Source organism: Phragmites australis, chromosome 23 (genome assembly GCF_958298935.1).
Source record: "Phragmites australis chromosome 23, lpPhrAust1.1, whole genome shotgun sequence".
NCBI lineage: Eukaryota > Viridiplantae > Streptophyta > Magnoliopsida > Poales > Poaceae > Phragmites > Phragmites australis.
In genome coordinates, this window is record NC_084943.1 from 19,440,993 (window position 1) to 19,463,983 (window position 22,991).

The window sequence follows — 22,991 nt, forward strand, 5'->3', positions numbered from 1 at the left end:
CTTCGGAGGCCGTCGGGGAACCGAGTGCTCCTGGGTCACTGTTCACAGCCCCGAGCACTCTCTCCCGGATATGCCCTTTCTTGGTCCTCGGGGAACCGAGTGCTCGGGGACCACTGTTCATGGCCCTGAGCTCCCTCTCCCGGGACTTAGTCTTCTCGTACCTCGCGGAGATGATCCCCGCGGGAGGGCGCCACGTGGCAAACTGCTGATCTGGCCTCAGGACTCGGGGACCCCTGGTTCCTGTGTCACCGACAGTTATTTTGTCCGGGGTTTCAAACTTCGAGACTCTAATGACTTAGTGATCCTTTGTAAATTTCTTCAAAGCATAGCGCTCTAGTATTATTCAAGCATGGATCATGCTACATCAGTTGAGGTGAGATGTGGGCGGTGCTAGGGGTGTCTTCTGCCTCGGAGGAGTTCTTCAGGGTAGTTCAAGAGAGGAGGCCAGGCACCATAGACCGCTTGCATCGTTTATCGTCCGTTGGTGCAGTTGGCTCTAGCACTTTTTGTACTAACCACATGCTAATTAATGGTAAGGTAAGCCGAATATCATACGTCGTGTCGTCACTTGCCTTGCAGCCCTATAACGCGTAAGAGAAAAAGAAAAGGAGAAGTAAAGTGACGGGAAGCCGGAGGTGTCCGGGACACGCTCGCGGTAACCCCGGTGCCATAGGGGCATTGCAAGTGGGTGGTTCCAGGTATGAGAAAGGTTGACATGGGTACCCCTTGGGTGAGCCTGTGTTGTCATTCAAGCCGTATGCTCCTCGTGTCATGTGAGTAAAGTTGTATCCCCCTATAGAGTGTAAAAATAATTTGAACCGCCACGCTCTCAGTCATGAGTATGCTCCTATATATTTTCATCGATCGTAGAGTCATAAATGTGGGATGATTGATATGGTTTTGTGGGGCATGGTTGTATATGGTCATTGATTACATGAGCTAGTTCCATTTACATTTATGTTCATATTGTTTACAGGTTTGGAAATGTTTGTTTGATTAAGTGTAGGTCCTCACACATATGTCTCTAGGCTGCTTATGCATATGAATTTACATAACCTTGTTGCATTTTCTTGCTAATAGCTCAATGCATGATCCTTGGAATCGGGCTATTTATATGTGCCATATATGGATTAAGTCTTGCGAATACCTTCGTACTCACGCTGCTTTTTTAGGTTCTACTAGTGAGGAAGAGGCGGTGTTTGGCTACTTCATGCCCGCCGATGTTGGTGGCGAGCCTGAGTAGGCAACTACTCTCGAGTGACGAAGCTTTTAGGGTGGAGCCTAAGGGCATGTTGCTCTACTATTCTTTTTTGTCTATAGTTTTGTTTCTGCTACGTAGTTGATCTAATCTTTTATATAAATTGTTGTAAATGGTTGAATGCTTAAGAACTTATAATCTAATGTTCATTACTCACTCTTTGTTAAGCTTTGTTGTGATGTTATATGTTGGAAATGCATATTTTCCAATCTTAGGCACAAAACTCTTGTCGAGACTACCGAGATGGTATTCTAGTTAATCATTGAGATTGTGATTAAGCAAATGATGATTAATTGGAATACTATTTGGACGGTTCCTCAGACGAGCTCCTCAAAGTACACCTGAGTGTCACGGCTTAGCACAGCTCTCAGCTTAAGCTCATGTTATTAGGGATCTAGTTGAAAATGGTGCATCAGCCACTTGCACACACTCACTATGGTCCTCTCATTGGCTCAACTAAGATCGTTAATGACATGCTGAAATCTAGAGAGATCTACACCACTAGGGCCGTAACCAATCTAACCTTGACCGTAATATATATGAAAGTATAGCTTATCGGACATACCTGGAAACATTTGAAAATATATCCAACGTTAATACCCGAAAACTATACTTCTGATTATCAAAATTCTAACAAAATTATTAGAACTGATGGTCACCTAACAATACGTTTAGTTCACTACAATCAATATTATTCCTAAACAATCTAACCAATTTAAAATAATTAAACCCCCGCCTACTTAATAAAATTTCTAATTATCTATAATTATTACTTACATCACTATTTTGTAAAATCTAGATAATCGAAACTACCATACTCTAAATACAATTATATATCTGATGACTATCCTACTATGTTGAACTAGATCTTTACAATATACTAAAAAAAACATAAAAACCTCATTTTTTTTATTACCTTGCTAAACCTTAGGTCCTATATAATATAACTACTGTTATGTCGCTAAACCCAAGATCTAGTGGTATTTTAATTACTAAAACATAAGTCTAGAAAAATTATTGGAAACCGATATCCAAAATTCGTACACAAAAAATAGTAGAGTTTTGCCGCACTGCCTCCCTCTCCTCTCCTCCCCCTCTCTTCCTCCCTATCATCTCCCCCCCCCCCTCCCCTCTCTTTCTTATTTATAGATTAAAATAGCTATTTTTGTTGAATTTCAGCCTTTTATAGCCTGGGCAGTGGGGTGTGGGGGTGAGCTAGATAGATCATCACAAGAAGTGCAAGCATCTACATTAGAATTGAAATTAAATAGAGATGTAGATTGCTCCAAAAGAACTTAGTTTGAGATTCAATGCACTCAAATTTTTCATTAAGCTCTTCATGCTACTTGTTTAGCAAATTGAATTTACCCAATAATTATTAATAATTAGAAACAAAGGTAGCTTGTCCTTAAGTGCATTGAATTTCTTAAGCTATTTTGATTATTTCTTAAAGATCATTTGTTACTCATTGATCAAATGAAATAGTTCATCATATGAAGGAAAATCCTCATAATATTCATTATCACTTACATCGCTATCCATACCTTTAGCTATAAGGACTTGTGTGATGACTTCTGCGATGATGACTTCTGCGATGACGACTTGCGTGATGATGACCTTGAGGAAGAGCTTCTCTTGGAGAAGTGGATGGAAAAGCTCTCATCACTTGAGCTTGAATTTTCATCTTCACTTACTCATCTTCTCATGCTTGCAAATACTTTGGCTCTTCCCTTGTCTCCCTCTTGCTCTTGGTCTTCATTTCCTTTTTGATAGGATCAATAATTTTGACCAAGTCTTTCATGGAGATGCGATGATCAATCTTGGTATTGATCTTTTTTATATTCTTCTCCACTTGAGAGATGAGATTGACGACTTCGGAGTCCATTTTTTTCATCACTTGATGTGCTTTCCTCATCATATTCATTGCTCTCTTCATCTTCATCTTCATCTCCATCATCTTCACTTGAGCTTTACTCTTGCTTTTGTCTTCTCATATTTGCCTTCATGTATGGGCATGGTGTTTGCTTGCTTGTGAGAGCAAGGTTCTTATCGTTGGATGAGGTAGAAGCTCCAACCCCCCATATTCATGGTCATCTCATGGGCGGTGATCTTGTCGAGCATTTGACTTGGAGTCATCTTCTTGATGTTGTTGTTGTTGTAGATGATGGAGACTATCAATTTGTACTTTAAAAGAAGAGCTTGAAGTATTCTTCTCACCACTTGATCATCGTCAATTTGCGTTAAACCTAACCTATTTATCTCATCGACAAGAATATTCAAACATGAGTATATGTCATTAGCACTTTCATAGAAAAATTGTTTGATGCTATTGAGCTTAGTAACAAGCATATGATATTTCTCAATGCGCACATCATTTGTACCTTCATGTATTTCAATGATATTATTTCAAATATCATGTGTATTGGTGAGAGAATATATACGATTAAATACATCAATAATTAAAGATGATAAAAGGATACTCTTTGCCAATACATCTAATTGTCTCTCCTTGTTGGTGATGCGAGATCTCATCCCTTCCTCCATGACTATACAAACATCTAGACCCTTGGCTTGCAAATAACAAGGCATTATAATTTTCTAATGGAGAAAATTTGTGATATCGAAACGTGGAGTGCTATAGGTATTCATCCCAACCCCAGACATCACAATTCTAAGATATTAAGCCTATCACCAAAAGGGGGAGATTGTAGCGAAAATGGTCCTATTAGGTCATAATTGTGATTTTGATTATTAATGACAACATAGTCATTGAGACTAATATGTTTATCAAGAATATATGTGTCGGATCCCTCCTTCGGGTCACCTTGTGCAACTCATATCAGTCTCTAGATCAGTAGCCAGTGCGCACATATTTCCAACAAAAATAGACATCACAGGCATACATCAATTAAAGTACGATATTATAGTACAATATAGAGTTCATTACAATAAAAACCCGTATGTATAATTAAACAAAGCCTCATAGCACAACGGAAATAACGCAAAAGCGACCTAAGCCCTACAAACAACTTGAGTGTGGACAAAACCCAACTTTTCTATTTTTTATCTTCACCTTCGATGAAGTCGGCCTCTGGATCATCTGAATCTATATATATCAAAAGTGAGTAAATAAGGTACTCAGCAAGCCCCACCTCGAGGGGAGACATTAGATGCATAAAGGTAGATCAAGCATAAGGCTGTGGAATCTTTAGGTTTTGTAGAAAGCTAGTTTTCGATACAAGGTTCAATTTGCAAAGACTATCTTAAAACATTTTTGAGGGAATATATAAGTTGAGTTTATGGGTTTGTTGGCCCTAGGGAAGATACTTCCATCCCGCCAGTTCTCACACTTCTTTTACCGGTGGACACACAGTCCAGGATACTCTAGGCACATAGCCAACACTTTTTGAAAGCACGGGCACACTGTCCACTCACATGCCAAGTAGGTACTCACGTCAGAAAGTTAATCATTGTGATCGAACCATAGCATATCCTTGATCGAGGACACGCTTATTCAGATAGGTTTAACACTCTGCAGAGATTGTACATTTTACCCATAAGATATGCACAAACTCCAACCTTAGCAACTGGTGGAACTATCATAACGAGATGCAATATCCTCACAACATAGTCACAATATCGATCCATGGGGCACTAAGATACCAGAGACCTTAGAATATCAACAAGAAGGATCACTTAGCAATCCCAAGGCTCTCACATAGGCTTAATAAGATCACCAACCGAACCTTGGGTTACGCACTACCCAAGTCTTCTCTTGCCCCCCTTTGCCACTACCGGCCTCCGAGTGGGTACCGAACTAAGTTAAAGGGGTTGGATCAAGTCCTGCCCATGCAGGTCATGTGGTTGTACGATTGAATACTAGGTAGGATGTCACAACGAACCGGTTCTCATACGACCGAGACAAGTGTCTCCCAGCAAGAACACCACACAGACGAACCTTGCTCTAAGGTAATTCCCACCTTTGTGGGGTACCTTACTCACCCTCGTCAAAAACACACTAGAGTTTCCAAGAACACATCTTACACACACCAAGCACATAACACTTCATACTTTTTTGAAAAGGCATGGTTAACATATGTAATTATCCTGGTTCTTTTATTTGAGCAAATAAATCCTAAGCATGCTAGTAAACAAGCATTTATCCAAACAATTATTATAGTTGATGTTAAGGACCTTCTAGGGTTTCAACAGAATAAAGGTGATAATATCAAAACGTGGCATAAACAAGCTAGGTCATAACTACATTAGTATTTTTTTTAAATCATAGTTATTAACTTAAGCATGCATATCTCTATAATTTGAAACAATGGCTCTACGGGTTGTGTTTGAAAATATAGGATCAACAATGTAAGACTTGCTTCGTTGAAGTCCTCGTCCACTCCTTTGTCAAACTACGAATCCTCTGGGTCTTCCTCGAACGTGCCTTCCCCTAACAAACGCAACAAACAACAAAAGCACTCATACAAGCAATCAATCAAATGATTATATTAAAAACTAATTAAATTACAAAAATTATGAAATTTACATGATTGGGTAGATCTCGAATTTAGATGAATATCGGTGGAAGAATCGTCAAAAACAGAGTTAGAACGGAGGAGAAACGGGATTTAGAAGTTTTATCGGGAGGGAAAAATCAGAAAAAGGAAAAGGAATATTCTCATAATATTGCTCGGCTCGGCTCAGGACGGATCGGCTCAGCCGGGTGGCTCGGTTTAGCTAAAGGGAAGGCCCACCTATCAGTGAAGGGAGGAGAGGATAAGGGAGAGGGAGAGGCGGCTGGCTTGGGTGGATCGAACAGAGAAAGCAAGAGGGAGAGGCGATGGGGGCAGCGGACGGCGGCATGCCAGCGACAGAGAGCGGTAGCCGGCTCCGACGAGCGACAGGGTAAGGTGGCAGTGGCCGAATCTGGCCCGGGCGGGGGCGGATCTGGATGGTGAGGGCGAGGGCCAGCGATGAATCGGGGCGGGAGAAGCTTTGGTGACCGGCAAAATGGAATGAGGATGGTCGGATCTACACCATGATGTAAGCGGCTCGCAGCGAGACTAAGGTATGGGGCTGGATTTGAGGATTTTGGGGCTTCTGATTTGTGGAAGAGAGGAAGAGGAGAAGGGTGGTGGAGCTCACCCGTGGTGAGCTTCCGTGTGGTGATGGCAGTGGTGCTTTGCTCGGGTAGAGGTGAGTTAGAGAGAGAGAGAGGTGGTGCTGGGCGGTGTGAAGGAGAGCAAGAAAAAGGGCATCATTCCTCTTTATAGGGGGCAACGATATGGGCACGGCGGCAGTGCGGGGCATGAGGTGGGGCTTGGTGCGTGAGGAAGCGGTGCGGGGCGCAAGGATGGCTGTGACGCACGACGATGGGACAGGCGACGCGATGCAGAGCTCTAGCGCGTGTGGCAGTGAGCGGTGCTGAGTCACGGGGATGTGAGAGAGATGAGTTCTCATGATTTTCTTTTTTGGGAGAACACGGGTATGACAATATGTTAGTAGGTCTTATGGATGCAATGTATCAATAAGCCATCACAGTCAGGACAAATATTGATTGAATTGAAAAAATTTCAGGAAGATTTTCCCCACTGGAAGGTCTGGTGCAGAGGAGTTTGTACTCACCGAAGCATTATGCACAGATGCTAATAACCTCACCGGATAGTCTGGTGAATAGGACATGAACTCACCGGAGTATTTCTGACAAACGAGGAGAATATTGAGAATCTCACTAGATAGTCCGACGATCTACATAGGGTAACACATGAGCATTTCTTACAAAGAATAATGCAAATGCAAAAAACTAAAGATCAACCCATCAAAAAGTCTAATGCTTGGTTTGTGCACACGGAAGTATAGCACCGGAGCATTTCTTGCAGAGACGATTGCAAGTGCTGAAGAATGAAAATCAACTCACTGCATAATCTGGTGATCACAAAGATGGTTGCACCGGAGCATTTCTAGGGAAAAGAATAGAAGGTTTAACTCACCAGATAATACGGTGTGAATAGAATGAATACCGGATAAATGCACTAGAGCATTTTACAAAGAGAGACTGCAAAGACTCGGATGGCTAAAGATAACTCATCGGAAGGTCCGATGATGAATTTAAAAGCACACCGAGTGTCTGATGTTCATAGAGACTTTAAGTGGAAGTCCAACGACTAGTTTCTGAGGTTGTACTCACTGGATGATACGGTGTTAGTACTACTGTTCTCATAGGATCATTCGGTGTTAACAGCTTTTTCTGAGCCGTTGAGAAAATAGCTATTTTGCGGGTTTGAGACTATAAATACACCTACACTCAGTCATTTGAAGGTGTGGCATACTGCTGAAGTCTAGAAAAAGCTCATATACACTTGAGAAGACATCCAAGCCATCAAAGTGCTTAAAGTGATTATCTAAGGCAATTAAGAATAAGATTAGAGAGTGTTTAGTGCTTATAGGTCTAGAGTAAGTTGTAGCTAGATGCTGTAGCTTGAAGAAATGATCAATGAGTGATCCTAGCTTGTAACGAGTGGTACAACGGCGCCTTGGAGTCTTGGTGACTTATCATCATCTTGGATATTGGTAACTTAAGCTTATTGACCCTCTGACTTGATGTGAAGAGACGGTAAGACAAGTGTACGGGAACGCGGAGATCCTTACCGTGGTGGCTTAAGTTCTGAAGTGATCACGATTGCAAGTGACCGAAAGAGAAGCTAGTGGTGAGACTTTATCTTAATGGCTTAGTGGCTCATCGTGTTTGAGATCTTGTCTTATTGACCTAGTAGCTTAAGAACTGTGACCGAAAGAGTCGTGCCGACTACGAGCATATCTTTTGTGTAGCTCTAACGTGAACTAAGGGTGTCATTCATATCATCGATATCGTGGGATAAAAAACTCTTATGCCGAGTTTGTCTCTCTACCATATTTACGTTTCCGCATTTAGAGAAGGTTGCAATCCTTTAAACGATAGAATAGGCACAATAGATAAATATAAGAACATATTTAGATAAAAATTAATATAAATTTATCTTATAAAATTTATAAATACATTTTTATTTAAATTTTTAAATATCCTAATTTAATCTCTCTTAAAACTTTACCGATTCTCACAGTATTGTATGTATTGGGGTTTAAAAAAGCCGTGCGCCCATCTGGCGCCGCGGCACGGTCAAACCGCGTGATGGCGTGCGTGCGTGCGTGCGATAAGACGAGTCGCACTCGCACCCTCACTCGGAGATCCCGCATCCCATTTTTAGTAAGCAGAACCGCAGTTCACTTGTTGACAAAACGAGGAAAGCATCTCTACAACCAAAGAGAGAGGATGGCTCCCAAGAGGCAGCTGCTCGTGGCGGCCGGCGGCGATGGCGCGGTGCTGACTCCGGGGAAGCGCCTGCGGGTGACGCCGGCTACCGGCAGCAGCCTCGGGACGCCGTCATCGTCGCCGCGGAAGAGCTTTCTCGCCATCGTGCTCGTCATCCTCTTCTTCAAACGACCGTACGTCTCTCTCTCTCTCTCTCTCTCTCTCTCTCTCTCTCTCTCTCTCTCTCTCTCTCTCTCTCTCTCTCTCTTGACGCCGTGCTTTTCTCGTGCTCGTGCAGGAAGGGTCGGTGCCTGGATGTCCCTTCGCAGATCGGTCGCCTGGTGAGGCCATTAACAAAATAACCAAGACAAATCCTTTTTCTTGCATTACGCAAAGGAAAATCTTCCCCTGTTTGCTTCGGTGTAGCTGTAAATTAGTCCCTTTGAATTGGGCTCAAATTGGCATTTTTCGAGAAATTGCATCGGTTCAAGCCGATCCATGATTCCGGCAGAGTTTTTCTTCATGGATAGTTTCTTTCTGACTATGTAGTTTCCAAGGTTTGGGTGTAGCTCGAAGTTTCATAATTTTAGGGAAGAATATCTTCTCACAGTTTAGGCACTTTTACGCCCTGTTTGGATCCTCCCTTTGAACATAGGAATGTCACATGAAGAAGCTTCATCCCGTAGCAATCGAGAAAAATTCCAGTATCTAATGCGAGGCTCGTATAATTTTTTGCCATGCGTCTGTTGCATTTAATAATTTCTCGTCGTTGTCTTCGACTGATGATTATTTGGTACGTGCTTGGATAGGTGTCGGAACTTGGGCAAGTTCGTCGTTGCTTTAATACCATCGCTCGGTAACGTATCTTTTTACCTGTTAATCGCATCTAATACTAATTTCTTCATGTTCCTGTAGTGTCAGTTTTGAGAATTTCTTTTACAAAAATGTAGTATATCCATGTCAATAACTTTGTCCCCTACTTACTTACTCCCTCTGTCCTAAAATATAGGACGTTTTAAGATTTGGAAAGTCTTTGAATGAATATTTTAACCCTTAATTTATTTTACAATATATTAATTACTACAAAATTAACATCATATTAAAATATCTATAAAATATGTATCTATTGATATAACTTTTGTACATTAAAATATGCTTATAATTTGATTAATTGTTGGTCAAAATTTATAAAGTTTAATGTTTCCAAATCCTAATACGCCCTATATTTTAGGATGGAGGGAGTAATAATCATCTATGTCTCCAGTCAAAAAATAAATCCATCTGCTTCATGCAAAATTTCATATGCATGAGTGCAAAGCAGTAACACCTCAGTACTTGTACTAAGTTGTTTCCAGTCAAGATTATCCTCAACTGTTAAATGATTCGATCGTCCTTTCTCAAGCAATTAACAACCACCGCTGCAGTGTATTTCTATTCTATTACAGGGGTTAGGGATGTCATTTTCATTTTCCGAGTTTTGTAATCCCTTGTTCGGAATTTGGATGCAGCCAACAGGAAATCATCACGGAGTTGATTCAGGATCTCACACAGAAAGTGGTTAGATTTGATCAAATCCTTCTTACATGCTAAATATTTCTGGCGAAAATCTCGGTTTGCTGTTGCTTGCAAGGGTCAAAATAAAATGTACGATTTTTTTCCTTTGAGAAATACTCTTGGTTTATTGTTCCTTCTTCTTGCACCAATTGCAGGACAACATGACACGGTCCTCTCCTAACCACCACAATCATGAGCAGCTCACGTAAGGGATCTTCGTTTTGTCGTAACGGAACAAAAGTTGAAAGATTTTGAGTAAGTAAGCCACAATTTACTATGCTGTCTTGTTTGTACTGCAGACAAGAGGCAAATCAGGAAAGGATCAGTGTTCAATCTGATGTGTTGGCTACAAACCAAGGCGAGGGCAAAAGCTCAAACATTCGGCTGCGTTTCCTCAACGGAATCAAGACTCCTGTTTACCACGACGACAAGATAAAACCTGAGAGCGATGGGGCCATAAAGATTGGCATATTTGATGGAGACAAGATGATCAAATCAGGCCCGCTTTCGAAGGCGAAAGTTGAGATCTTGGCTCTTGAGGGCAACTTTCCTTATGATGCCCTGGACAGTTGGACTGATAAGGAGTTCAATGAACATATAGCCAGGGGCCGGGATGGAAAAGGAAATGTGTTGGTGGGTAAAGGAACAACTGCCCGGCTGATCAACGGAGAGCGGGATCTTGGTAGCATCAAATTCAGAGAAGGGTCATGCAAGGCTCGCAACGGGATGTTCTTCATCGGAGCAAGAGTCTGTGAGGGTCAACCAACTGGTGTCCGGGTTCAGCAAGCCGTCATGACGCCTGTGGTCGTGCAGGATCGCAGAAACAAATGTAGGTTTCTTGTCATCCGTATCGTATCTTATTGCTTTGGTAAAGATTAGCGACCATTTATGATATGCAAAGATAGTCCAGGATTCATATCATGTGAATTGTTCTTCTGGTGATGTGTGACAGTGAGTCACTCCTTACTTGTTTTCCCATTTTCATTTTTGCAGCAAATGAAAAGAGTCATCCTCCAAAGCTGAATGATAGAGTGCATCGTTTGGAGAAGATTGCCAAAGATGGAAAGTACTTCGAGAGACTGGCGAAGAAGAATATCCATACTGTGGAGGACTTTTTAAAGGCATTAAATAAGGACCCTGATAACCTTGCCAAAGTAAATCTCTCTCAAACATATTCTTGCACAGCCTCTGTCAGTTAATTTGAGTCACATCATCGCCATTTCTCCATGTGTAGATTCTCAAGATAAATAAGGAACACGAGGCCTGGGAGAAGATGATCGGGCATGCTAGCAACTGCTGTCTCGAAGGCAAGCACAAGCTGAAATCGTATACATGCGCAGAGAAAAACGTGAAGCTTTTCTTCAATTGCGTGCACCGTCTTGTTGGCGCAGCATTTTCTGGTGGTCGTTACACTCCGGCTGACAAGTTTAATCAGGCTGAACAGGTACATATTTTCATGTCAACATATTGGCCTTGTTCATCCCTTTCTTCATGAAAGTGAATAGTGGGTGTTTGGCTGCAGGAGTCAGTGGCTGAGTTGAAAGAAGACGCGTACGCTGAACTAGATGTTCTTCCGGAGGATCATGTAATGGCAGACAACTTTTCTGAGCCAATTCATATGGATACATATGTGGGTTTTGGTGCTGGCCCATCCTACATGCCAAATGCAACACAGCCAAATTGTCCTGGTCACCTTGCAGCTCATCAAGGTTAGAGATACCAGTTACTTGTCTGCTTGTCTTCAAAATATGCAGCATACAATACCCTGATACTGGATAATTGTCTTTCAGTTGGGGGTATTCCTGCAGTCGAAGATTTGAGCCATGCTGAGATTGAGTCATCCTGTGCGGACGCGAACAATGATCCTGGTCCCAGCTTCTCCATTCCTGATCAAGGTACTTGTTACAGCCTTGTAACTGTTTTCATTTCTGCACAATCTGCCTTTCGCAGATCACATTGCACTGTTTGCAAAATCTTCATTACTTCGCAGATCACATTGCACTGGGGGGTACCCCTCTGTGCTCGCAAAATCTTCATTCCTTCGCAGAAAGTTACGATGTTTTGTTTTTGAAACTTGGCAGGTCAAGGGGCTCGGCTACTAGTTCAAGAACATTTGTCCTTGGCTTCCCTAAATGGTTGGTGTCAGGGCCCTCTTGGAGGAACGAACTCTTCTATTGGGACATCTGAGGTGAGTAAAGTGAGTTGAATTGTTTCTTGTGAAACTCGTGTGGAACTATTGCATGAGTACTGTAGAGAACAAACAGAATGCCATGACTGGTCTGATGAGAGTCGAATGTGACTGCATTGTATGTCCTGTGCAGGAATTATGCTTTCAAGAATACCATACCGACTATGGCGCGCCTATTTTATGCGGTAACGACACAGAACAGCACCCAACCAGCGATTATCATTGTTTGGAGCAAACACCTAGCCCTGAACTTCCTTGCAGCTGATCATCACTTTGATTACTTCCCCTCTTGTTGCTGTAGCACCAGGATTGGATCATCTCGAAACCCAGGTGGGGTTCTTGTGGCAAGGCATTGACACCTTTGAAGCATCAACTTCTGCTCACAGAAATATGACATTAGCACCACAGCAACTTGCAACGACTGGTATGTGTATCTTCTTCGACACCTCTCTCAATCGCGACAAAATACACGACAAGCTACCAGGGCAGCTCCAGGATGAATTTCTCGGTTTGAGCCACGGGGTGGGGGAGGGTATTCCGGATAACCATATCAGAGTATATGAATTTTCATAGAGCGATCTTTTATAAAAATGTTTGAGATTGAAATAGCAATGAAACTGCAGATGATACTGAGCGTATCTTCAAGAACCAAACCTAAATGTGGAGTGTGGGCCAGTTAAGGGCCAATAGAAATTTTCCTTGGGAGGCTCCAGTACCTTGCAGCCAGCTAATCCTCTTGTTTAATTTGTTCCATTTTTGCTCCAGGATCAGCTCAAGGTAGCATGCAGAGCCAGCTGCAAGTTCCCTTGCCCCCCAACAATGGCGCCACGGAGGCATCGGCTTCTGCTTTGTATCTTCGTACAGTCACTGGTATGTGCATCTTCTTCGACGCCTCTCCCAATCAACAAAATCTCACGAACTAAGGCAGCTCCAAGTATAAATTTGTTGGTCTGGGGAAAAATGGAAAGGGGCGAAGGGGATTTCTGGTGATCTCCAAGAAATTTTAAATTCAAATTGAATTTTCATTCTAATATTTTTGTGAAAATAATGAAGAATATTGAAATAGAGATGAAAGTGCACACGATGTTGAGTGTATCTTCCAGTACTTTCCAAGCAGCTAATCCTCTTGTTTGCTTTGGTCTGATACAGGTGCTCCAGGATTAGCACAAGGGAGCATGCAGAGCCAGATGCAAGCTCCGTTGCCCCCCAGCAATGGCGCCTTGGAGGCATCGACTTCTGCTTACCGGACTCTCCCCCAACAGCAATGGAACATGTCATGGAACAGGTCACTCTGACGATCCCAGGATCACGTCCCAGCAGCGGCAGCAACAGTTACCACAAAATGTAATGCCACGGCGTGTATAATTATGTTCTCTTGTTCTTGTAATGTAGAATCTGTACTTGGGTGTGTGATCCAGCTTTAGGCTTTGTACTGGTGTTAAATTGATGCAAACCTCTACTACCTGTATATATGTGGATAAGTTTGGTATGCTAGCGAGTATATAACTGTAATACACTTCAGGTGGAAACTCAGAAAAAGAAAAGGAACAATTTTTTTTAAGACTAAAGCCCCCCTTACCCGATCTTCGTTGGAGACCACTACAGGGTACACGAGAGGGGTCAAGAGGGGTACGCGAGACGGAGCTCGAGCACGTCCACTGAAAAGGAACAAATTTTGCTGTAAATGTAACATTTTTTAGCAAGGCATCTTCCGTTTCAAAGTATCCACAATTCATTTGGATTCCACACGACATCGAGAGGGGATACCAGTATACCACGTTGGTAAGGGTTAAACATGGCAGCTTTAGCTGTTGTCGCGAGGATCAGGCAATAAGCTTAGAACAGCAAACAAAATCATGGGGTTACGACCCGGTACACTATGATGATCAGCTACGACACTCAAGTGGCCTCTAGGACAACCAAAATTCTCTTCAAGCTCAGTTTTATCTCTGGTACATTTATCGTGTACAAGGAAATAGCTTGAGTCTCAGCAGCAACGAGCACAATGCTTGAACTCCCCGCCCAAAGGGAGATCTCCATCTGGGAAAGTAAAACAAGAGTTCCACTCGAACTGGATGTTCAGAAATACGCGGTTACATAGGCTGAGAAAATGGCTTCGAGGAATAACCAGGTTTGAGAACCCTTTTACCTGACACTGTTAGAATGGCATTACTCGGAAGCTCCAACGTAGCTATTTGAGTTATTCGAAATTGTTCCCAGTTGCTTCGTGGCCGCCAATATTAGACCTGTGTAGTTCTCCCAAAAAAAAAAAGATAATATTAGACCTGTATAGCAAATTGTAGACTATGCCATGCAGGGAAAAAAATAATTTGGCAGAGAGATCATGGTGCTGCTGCAGCATTCATACTAGTGCAGTTCATAGAAGAACCAAACAATGCGAATTTTTCTCAGAACAGTTTTAGGGGAGCATTTAACAATTTTCAAATTTTAGATTTGGCAGTAAACGTGTTATGTGCGGTATTACCAGATAAGTTAGCATAGCCGGATTCCAATAAATGAGTGAGTTTAGGATTAGGATCAAAAGGTCAGTCGGATTAGGATAGGTTAGTAGAGTTAGTTCGGCTGAGAAGATAGAGTTAGATATGTTAGCAGAATTGAACTCAGTTAGGAGAAGTAGAGTCAGTAGATGGAAAAAGATAAGTTGTAATCTGAGGGGACTCAATATGGAGTTTGTTTAGGACTCAAGTTCTAGTCGGTTTAGAGTCGGCCAAGCTCTGGATATAAAGAGCAACCGCACCCCCCTTCAGGGAAGCAAGCAAAGAAGAATTATTCTAAGTCTTCCCCAATATTCTAAGTTTCTCTCATCTATAATCTAATCTCTCATCCCTAGCAGCTGACGTCGACCGGCTATCCTTCTGGCGGATGTTTACCTTAGTTATGATCTTATGATCATAACAAATTGGTACCAGAGACCATGTCCTCTGACGCTGAACAGTAGTAGTTCAAGGCGTTGCTCGCTGCTCAGGAAGATCTGCTGCAAAAGGAATTTTAGGAGGGCTTCAGTGACATCAAGAACGCACTCATGGTACGCATAACGACACTCGAGAAGCTCATGGGCGTGGAAGGCGTGCTGATCATGGGTGAGACCTCTGTTGCGACTGCGTCAAGCGCGGAGACCATCGTCGGCACAGACCTGGCTGCCAGGTGTTCGACAATATACCCGAGTGGTGGCAACGGCACCACCAGTGCTGCTACCGCATCGCCACTAGTGGTTATCACCATCGCGGACCATAACGTGCATGCTATTGTTGCTGCTTCAAGCACGGACACCGCCCTCGACACCAAGCCACCCACCATCTCTTCGATGAGATGTTCCGACAAAAACTACAGCAAGCTAAGGTCTGCAACAAAGCTAGCCATGTTTCTAACTTCATCAACGACCATCGCATTGCTGCCACACCATCTGCAGCCTTGCTGCTGGCATCTGCACGGACGACGACGTGGGATACACCTTTTGTTGATGTGGAGATTGTTAGGACTGCAACCATGGCCACCACACTACAGCTCGAGGACGAGCCGTCTTCGAAGGAGGGGAGAGATGTTATGTGCGGTATTACCAGATAAATGAGTCAGATAGCATAGTCGGATTACAATAAATGAGTCAATTTAGGATTAGGATTAGAAGGTCAATCGGATTATGATAGGTTAGTAGAGTTAGTTTGGCTGAGATGGAAAGAGATAAGTTGTAATCAGGGAAGACTCGAGATGCGGTCTGTTTAGGACTCAAGTCCTAGTCGGTTTAGTCCTAGTCGGTTTAGTCCTAGTCGGTTTAAGCTCTGAATATAAAGAGTAGTCGCACCCACTTTAGGGAAGCAAGCAAAGAAGAATTAATCTAAATCTCTCCCAATATTCTAAGTCTCTCATCCCTAGCGGCTGACGCCGCCCGGCTATCCTTCTGGCGGATGTTTACCCCTGTTATGATCTAGGATCATAACAAACCATTTCAAACATAACAAAAAGTTTGGACCTGTAAATGGAGGTGAAGGTCTTCGAGGCCTTGATTTGAACTCTGGATGGAACTGAACACCTACGTAGAAGGGGTGGTCTTCTAGCTCTACAATCTGCTCAGAGATGCAACCAGGCTCAGGCTTTGGAAAAAAGAAATCAAGACACAATGATGAAATAGGCTGTTTGTTTAATACCTCCATCCTATTTCCACTTTCATCACAACCAACAAACCGAAGACCAGCATTTTCAAGCATGGGAACGAAGGCAGGATTGACCTATTTAAACAAAAGAAAGCAATAATCACTTCCAAGATATGAGTAAAATGGACACAAAGAACAACAGGACATTTATAAACTAAGATTTATGGTAACCTCATATCTATGACGATGACGCTCATCTACATGTGGAGGACTTCCGTACCTAAAATTTACAATTATAGCCCAAAGTTAGAACGTGCAATAATAATTTTAAGGCAAACGTTAAAGATGCTCAATAACTGATTTTCAACTACTACACTAAAGCTGCAATTTGTAATGTGATGTCGCGAAAATATACACTTTCAAGTAAGGAACGCTACAGACAACACAGCTGTGTAAGACATTAATCTGATAATTTCTGATGGGTCGAGTTTAAAACAAACTAAATTCAAGAGTACCAAAGAAAATATGATATTAACAAAGAAAGAATCTAATGTCCGTACAGTTTTGATGTAAGACAGTCAGGTTTGCAAAAGAATGTTCTCCGGCAGCCCAATCTCATCGTGTTTCCCATATGTGTTTTTGAAACCTGAACAGTCAATTGTCAGGGCATTAGATCAAAGTCTTGTCCCTTTCATGAACATAACAGGAAAAGAAGTACCTCGGGCATGTACATAACAACACGATCTGGTGTATCCTTGTTAAACTCTTCACTGTCTGCATCTCCCAGGCCCAAAAGCTAGCAAAGCAGAATTAAGTGAGAAGCTACAATGATAGGTTCATAAGTAAAAGAAAAAAAAGGGAAGCAAACACACATGTTTGGACATCTCAATCACCGAGATCTGCATGCCCAAGCAAATACCAAGATATGGAACTTTGTTCTCACGAGCATATTTTGCAGCCAATATCATCCCCGAGATTCCACGATCACCAAATCCTCCTGGTATCAAAATGCATGATGAACCCTGAAATTTTCAGCATTTATGAATATTAACTTTAAAAACCAACTTTACATATTTAAAATAGGATCAATACAATTTGTGTACTCACTTTAAGAGTTTCCCAGGCTTCTGCATGAGTATCTGGTGCCTGTTGAAAATTTGTCATCATGAGGTACAATAACACATATGACAACAACACATATTGGGAAGAGAAAATGAGTGTAACCACAAATGTGAAACTCAAAGCAAAACAACCTTAATACGGAAAATTTGTTGAGGCAGCAAAGATACAAATGATAGATGTGGTACGGAAATACTTATTATCAGCACCAAAAAAAAAGATCATTGATCGATCAAGTGCTATTACTGCAGTTGTCCTGTCTTATTGAACACACGGCTAGTGGCTTACAGTTGTTGCAGTTGCATCTTCAAGATCTGAAGCGGCAATCCACTGGATAGATGCCTTTAATGAACAGGCAACACTGGCATGTAGGAGAGCCTGGAACAGATTGAGACATGCATAAACGAATTAGAAATAAGCCTAAATTACATCAACACTAAATCAAACACAATAGTGTGGCAGTTCTAAACCTCAGTCATTTAACTATTAGAAAACAATGTTTCTACTCTAGGCAACCATGGAGATAACTGTAACTGTAAGTAGTAGTACACCACACAAATATAAGTAAAGCTTGTGCTTGTGATACTCATTTTCACCATTGGCAAGCTACTTAATAAATAGTACAACAAATCTTGTATTGTAAGAGTAAAGCATCTAGCTACATTTGTATATATTTGAAAATGGAATCTGGACCAACCTTCACCACTGATAGGTATGAATCTGTCAAATTAGTATACTTCCCAACCAATGCAATTTTAACCTGCATTATATAGATATTCAGACTTATTCTGCACCAAAAGAAGAGCCAACCAACAATCAAATACCATATGACAACACTAACAGAGTTCTTGAGGTTGTCATATGACTCAGCCATCTCTGTCCAATCTCGTAGCTCAGGTGGTCCAGCAGACCTATAAAATAAAAGATAAGATGATATTGCTCCCAGATATACTAAATACGATGTAACCATCTCAAAACAACCACCAAACAAGCATGAGTAAGCCTCTTTTTTTTTGCATTTATTATGATGACTTCAAACATAGCTCCAAAATTGGAAGCTTAAGCCAATCATAAATCAATATTGGCAGCATATGATTTCCAACAGTTGTGAGTCACTGTTTAAAAAAAAGACTGCCTAGCCCACCTAGGCGGATCCTAGGCATACGCCTAATTGCCACTTAGACCGCTTAGGAGCTAGGCGCCACCTCGCTGCCCAACCAGCGCGCTTAGTGCTTTTTAGAAAACTGATATGAGTAAATTAAAAAATATTTTATGTGCAGATATATCCACATACTTTGAATGCTTTATAAGCACTGTTTTTTAGTAATTATCTGACTCACCTAGCAAGGTTTAGCTGTTTGATTATAGCTTCATGAGCCTTTTGGTTCTGCAAAATAACACTTGTCAAAATTCATACTGCAGTCACACAAAGTCAAGGCTAAGCTTTTAGCAGAAGTTGCAACTCACTCTAAGAATAAGTGGGACATGCCATATATTTGGAACATCATGGATGCTAAGTATGTTCTCAACCTACATGAATGAATACAGAATGTAAGTAGGAAAATAATGTGGATAAATGACACTTTTTCAGATTTAATCATGAAAACATACCGGGACATGGCAAAATTGTGAAAGCTTCTCCTTAACGGACCCTATTAGTGGCTGAAAGAGCAGATAAATATAGCTCAGATAGGAAAGGAGCATGTAAGTCCAACTGAGACAAGAAAAGAAAAGGATTACAGCACCAAACACATGAACACAAAAGGCATATGTACTAATCCAAGACAGATTAGAATGGCTGCTTGAACACAATTCATTATAAGAAAATTATATACAAACTAGAAGATGTGCTATCACAAGAATCCAATACATGGGGAAAAAATCAGCGATCTCTATAATGACTGGAAAATACAACATATTTTAAAGCGCTAGCTAATAACTATTCATGGTTTTTTCACGTTTTTGCATTACCTGTGCTGACCGGCATGCTAGAAGATCAGGTGTCAGACCCAAGGCCCTCAATTCTCGTACACTGTGTTGTGTTGGCTTAGTTTTCTACGAAAAGAGAAACAAGAATGTCAAACTCCCAGTACCAGCAACTATCTGTCATGATAGAACACTTGAAAAGTGCAATATAATTTTTTCTCTCATGCCAAAGTAGAAGATTTGTAAGAGGTATTCATCATTGTAGTTGAAGGAAGAATTATTTACTTGCTCACCAACTACACCCAATACCGGAACAAGGCTCACATGTATGAGACAGAAATTCTCCTTGCCTAGAAAATATATAAGAGTGAGTTACATTCATGATAATCGCTAACATGCAAAAAGTTTTTTTTCCAAAAATGCTGCATGGCTATATAGCAGATCAATGAAAGCATGTGAATACCACGTTAGCACAAAAAAAAAATGGCAGTGCAGAAAGTGTACCCTAATCTATGGTCCAACCATTCCCAAGAAACAGATAGAAAAAATAGACCATGTGAAACGATAATAGTGTTAGAAGTGTTGTAACACCAAAACATATCTCAGCAACAATAGGATATGGAAATTGAATGAGAATGGAAAGTCCAGCTATACCAAGAGAAAAAGACAATTGGCGCAAGGCTTCAATGAATGGCATTGACTCAATATCACCTGAAACAAGCGCAAAATCAATTTATCTGCCATATCAATAATTATTAAAGTGTCAGATCATAAGATGTCATAAAACCCTACCTACAGTGCCTCCCAATTCAATAACACAAACATCAGCTGGACGAGTCTGCCCATCCACAGGAACAGAGGACACTGATTGTATCCACTGTTTTATTTCATCAGTTACATGAGGAACGACCTGGATATTTACAACTGTAAACGTTTCATATCTTTTCATATGGGCATTCCACACGATGCAAGTATAGCAACAAATGTCACAATGGAATTACCTGGACTGTCTTTCCGAGATAATCACCCTTTCTCTCCTTCTCAATAACAGACTGAAAGAAACGGAAATTAACTGTTTACAAGCTCAAGTGAGAACAAGCAAGCATTTTCATGGGACAGATACTCACCTGATATATCTTTCCAGTGGTAATGTTGTTGTCCCTGGTCAGAGTAACATCTATGAAACGCTCATAGTTCCCCAAATCCAAGTCAACCTACAAATGTCACATGTCAAGCATAAGACAGCACCGAGACTGTAAACTTTAAACCTGTGTATTTGCATGCAAGCATCGAAGGGGTTGTACCTCTCCACCATCATCAAGGACAAACACCTCACCATGCTCAAAGGGGGACATAGTACCAGCATCGGTGTTCAAATATGGATCTACAAAACCAGGACATTGACAGCAGTCAGACCAGTACCATACCAAAGATTAGGCACCTCCTAAATAGTTACAATCGAAACAACGAAACCATATGTATTGCAAAATCACACAAAACATAACTCGCAGATTTAACCTTTTTCGTACCAAAAGATCCTAAAAGGTGCCCATCTTCAGACAGAAATCCCCCAAACGCCAATCACAAAAGGCCATTTGGAAGCCGAAAAGGTTGGGCAGGGTGCACCGCCTCAGAAAAATGACAATTGAAGCACATGCTTATCCCTAATGATCTTCACAAGTTTCACAATGGAACCAAAAACTTACCTAAAACTCACAAAGGTGCCACCTTAAAGCAAGTAAAGCACCAACAACAAACTAGCACTCGTGAGACAGCAAGCCTTTAGAAATTGGCATTGATTGTACACAAGCTCATGAATTCATGAGCTACCGATAATTTTCACCAGAGACGAAGTAGACAAGTAATTGGAACCCCAAAGAGGCAATCTTTTACTCGTACTCATCAACCCGAATTCCAAACAGGAAGTGAAGAATCGCATTGGACCACCCAAATTACAGTCAGGAACCATTAAAGAATCGCCTTTGACTGCCCTGACTACAAGCAGAAACCAACAAACTAACGCTTTTGGCAACTATTTACCTAAGAAAAAACAAGATCGAACTCTAACCTAACCACGGAAACGCGGCACCTTCACCCCACAAAAAAGAAACACAATTCAATGCGCTCCGCCCACCTCCGCCCCCAAGAATTCGTAGGGCTTTATGGGGCACCAGCAAGAACGCCTCTACGGCACGGCAGGGAAGCGGCGGGACCGCGGAGGGTTGCGTCGGAAGGAGAGGGGGAAGGCGCGTACCGATCTTGATGCAGGTGACGCGGAGGCCGCAGGACTTGAGGACGACTCCGACGCTGCTGGCGGTGACGCCCTTTCCGAGCCCGCTGACGACGCCGCCGGTGATGAGGACGTACTTGGTCGCCGCTGCCCGCCCCTCCTCCGCCATGGAGAGGCGCGGGAGATTGGAAGCAGGAGTAGATGCCGGGAAGAGGAGATGAGAGGAGAAGAGAAGACGCTGCGCTTCCCGTTCCCGTGCAAGCCAACTGTGCTAGCGCTCGCCCTCTCTCCTTTTGTTCGCTAGCGGCCCGGATTCATCAGGGCCTGGGCCTGGGCTTGGGTTCTGGGCCTATTGGGCCAGCCTGTTTCGGCGAGACAAAAGGCCAAAGGCCCAATTTTGGAAATGGAAAAGTAACTAATTGATGCAAAATTGAACCGAATTGATTTCAACGAGATTCCTGTAAATTTCAAATAAATCCTTGTTTCTTGAAAGGGGCCTAAATATAATATTTCATACATGAACTCTACTTACGTAGTGAAAAGAGTTACATTTCTTTCGTAAGAAAAAGGCGGTGTCAATAACTTTACGAGGAGATGTGTTTTTTTTTAAGTTACGAGAGATATGTTAAGGATGTATCTACGGGATTGAGGTGGCCTACGTCACTTCTATAGGGTTTTTTTTGAAAGAAATACAAGAGGCCTCTTGCGTAAAGGTGAGAAAATCCATGTCGAGAAGGGCTCTAACACTACTACAGAAAATATCATTAATGTCCATTCTTCACTATTAGTTTAAAAATAACCTGACAGTGATAACATATCACTGCCGATTTGAAACAAACGCACATAAAAAGTCGAGCTAGTAAGAACCAGCAGTGATAGTGATTAACATTGTCGGTCAGTAACACGAATTGGTAGTGATGTATCACTACCGGTTCTAGCTAAGAACCGGCAATGATGTATTACTGATGATTCGTAATACAAATCAACAAAGACATTAGCTCATCAAAAGACGTGCTTTTAATAACCGGCAGTGATAATGGCTATCACTGTCTGTTTTGTTTATGAACCAGTAGTGATACTAAAAAATTCGTACGTCTTCACGCACACACCTACTCGGCTTCATGCGCTTAGCTATTCGGCTTCTCCCAACGACCTTAAATGTTACCGCCCTCACACTTGATCAACTCACTCTCGCTCGCTCTCACCCACCACCACCTCCTTCGCCATCGCACCGCGCGATCGATGGATCCGCCTCCACCGCCTTCTTCGAGGATGCCTCCCACACTATAGGATCAAAGATACCGACTAGAGAGTGGGTG

General features: G+C 42.0%; 2 protein-coding genes across 10 annotated transcripts; one reads left to right on the plus strand and one right to left on the minus strand.

Moving 5' to 3' along the window:
- Nucleotides 1–8,490: 8,490 nt before the first annotated feature.
- Nucleotides 8,491–13,777, plus strand: LOC133906531 (calmodulin-binding protein 60 B-like). 3 transcript variants are annotated; one of them, XM_062348468.1, is made up of 15 exons: nucleotides 8,491–8,740; nucleotides 8,845–8,887; nucleotides 9,356–9,402; nucleotides 10,055–10,103; nucleotides 10,256–10,305; nucleotides 10,400–10,929; nucleotides 11,094–11,254; nucleotides 11,335–11,544; nucleotides 11,623–11,809; nucleotides 11,891–11,995; nucleotides 12,182–12,288; nucleotides 12,422–12,473; nucleotides 12,590–12,712; nucleotides 13,054–13,158; nucleotides 13,438–13,777. In XM_062348468.1, the coding sequence occupies exons 1-15, from the start codon at nucleotides 8,568–8,570 to the stop codon at nucleotides 13,581–13,583; spliced, it is 2,088 nt and encodes a 695-aa protein (XP_062204452.1). In that variant the 5' UTR covers nucleotides 8,491–8,567; the 3' UTR covers nucleotides 13,584–13,777. The 3 variants fall into 3 exon arrangements, with proteins under 3 accessions (XP_062204452.1, XP_062204453.1, XP_062204454.1); XM_062348469.1 differs by having other exon boundaries at nucleotides 12,596–12,712; XM_062348470.1 differs by lacking the exon at nucleotides 8,845–8,887 and having other exon boundaries at nucleotides 8,635–8,740; nucleotides 9,356–10,103.
- A 220-nt stretch (nucleotides 13,778–13,997) lies between these two features.
- On the minus strand, nucleotides 13,998–21,926 carry LOC133906533 (uncharacterized). Of its 7 annotated transcripts, XM_062348476.1 has the most exons (23): nucleotides 21,697–21,926; nucleotides 20,747–20,826; nucleotides 20,570–20,656; nucleotides 20,444–20,494; nucleotides 20,235–20,352; nucleotides 20,097–20,153; nucleotides 19,728–19,792; nucleotides 19,488–19,571; nucleotides 19,128–19,178; nucleotides 18,984–19,046; nucleotides 18,857–18,903; nucleotides 18,358–18,427; nucleotides 18,214–18,276; nucleotides 17,805–17,894; nucleotides 17,505–17,543; nucleotides 17,270–17,419; nucleotides 17,116–17,193; nucleotides 16,958–17,043; nucleotides 16,629–16,677; nucleotides 16,452–16,532; nucleotides 16,277–16,370; nucleotides 14,438–14,534; nucleotides 13,998–14,359 (listed from the first exon to the last, which is right to left on the minus strand). In XM_062348476.1, exons 1-22 carry the CDS (start codon nucleotides 21,839–21,841, stop codon nucleotides 14,458–14,460), a joined length of 1,725 nt encoding a protein of 574 aa, XP_062204460.1. In that variant the 5' UTR covers nucleotides 21,842–21,926; the 3' UTR covers nucleotides 13,998–14,359; nucleotides 14,438–14,457. The 7 variants fall into 7 exon arrangements, 5 of the variants coding, with proteins under 5 accessions (XP_062204460.1, XP_062204459.1, XP_062204456.1 ...); XR_009907800.1 differs by lacking the exon at nucleotides 16,277–16,370 and having other exon boundaries at nucleotides 13,998–14,328; nucleotides 21,697–21,925; XR_009907799.1 differs by lacking the exon at nucleotides 16,277–16,370 and having other exon boundaries at nucleotides 21,697–21,925.
- Nucleotides 21,927–22,991: the final 1,065 nt, after the last annotated feature.

What these genes read in the sequence shown, in the direction of transcription:
- LOC133906533 (XM_062348475.1), bottom strand. Translation starts at nt 21,841, where the DNA reads ATGGCGGAGGAGGGGCGGGCAGCGGCGACCAAGTACGTCCTCATCACC. An exon ending in TAGCATGCCGGTCAGCACAG is followed by an intron (nt 19,179 to 19,487) that starts GTAATGCAAAAA and finishes CTGCTCTTTCAG; the next exon opens with CCACTAATAGGGTCCGTTAA. An exon ending in AAGATGCAACTGCAACAACT is followed by an intron (nt 17,544 to 17,804) that starts GTAAGCCACTAG and finishes AATTTTCAACAG; the next exon opens with GCACCAGATACTCATGCAGA.
- LOC133906531 (XM_062348468.1), top strand. Translation starts at nt 8,568, where the DNA reads ATGGCTCCCAAGAGGCAGCTGCTCGTGGCGGCCGGCGGCGATGGCGCG. An exon ending in ACCCTGATAACCTTGCCAAA is followed by an intron (nt 11,255 to 11,334) that starts GTAAATCTCTCT and finishes CTCCATGTGTAG; the next exon opens with ATTCTCAAGATAAATAAGGA. An exon ending in AGTTTAATCAGGCTGAACAG is followed by an intron (nt 11,545 to 11,622) that starts GTACATATTTTC and finishes GTTTGGCTGCAG; the next exon opens with GAGTCAGTGGCTGAGTTGAA.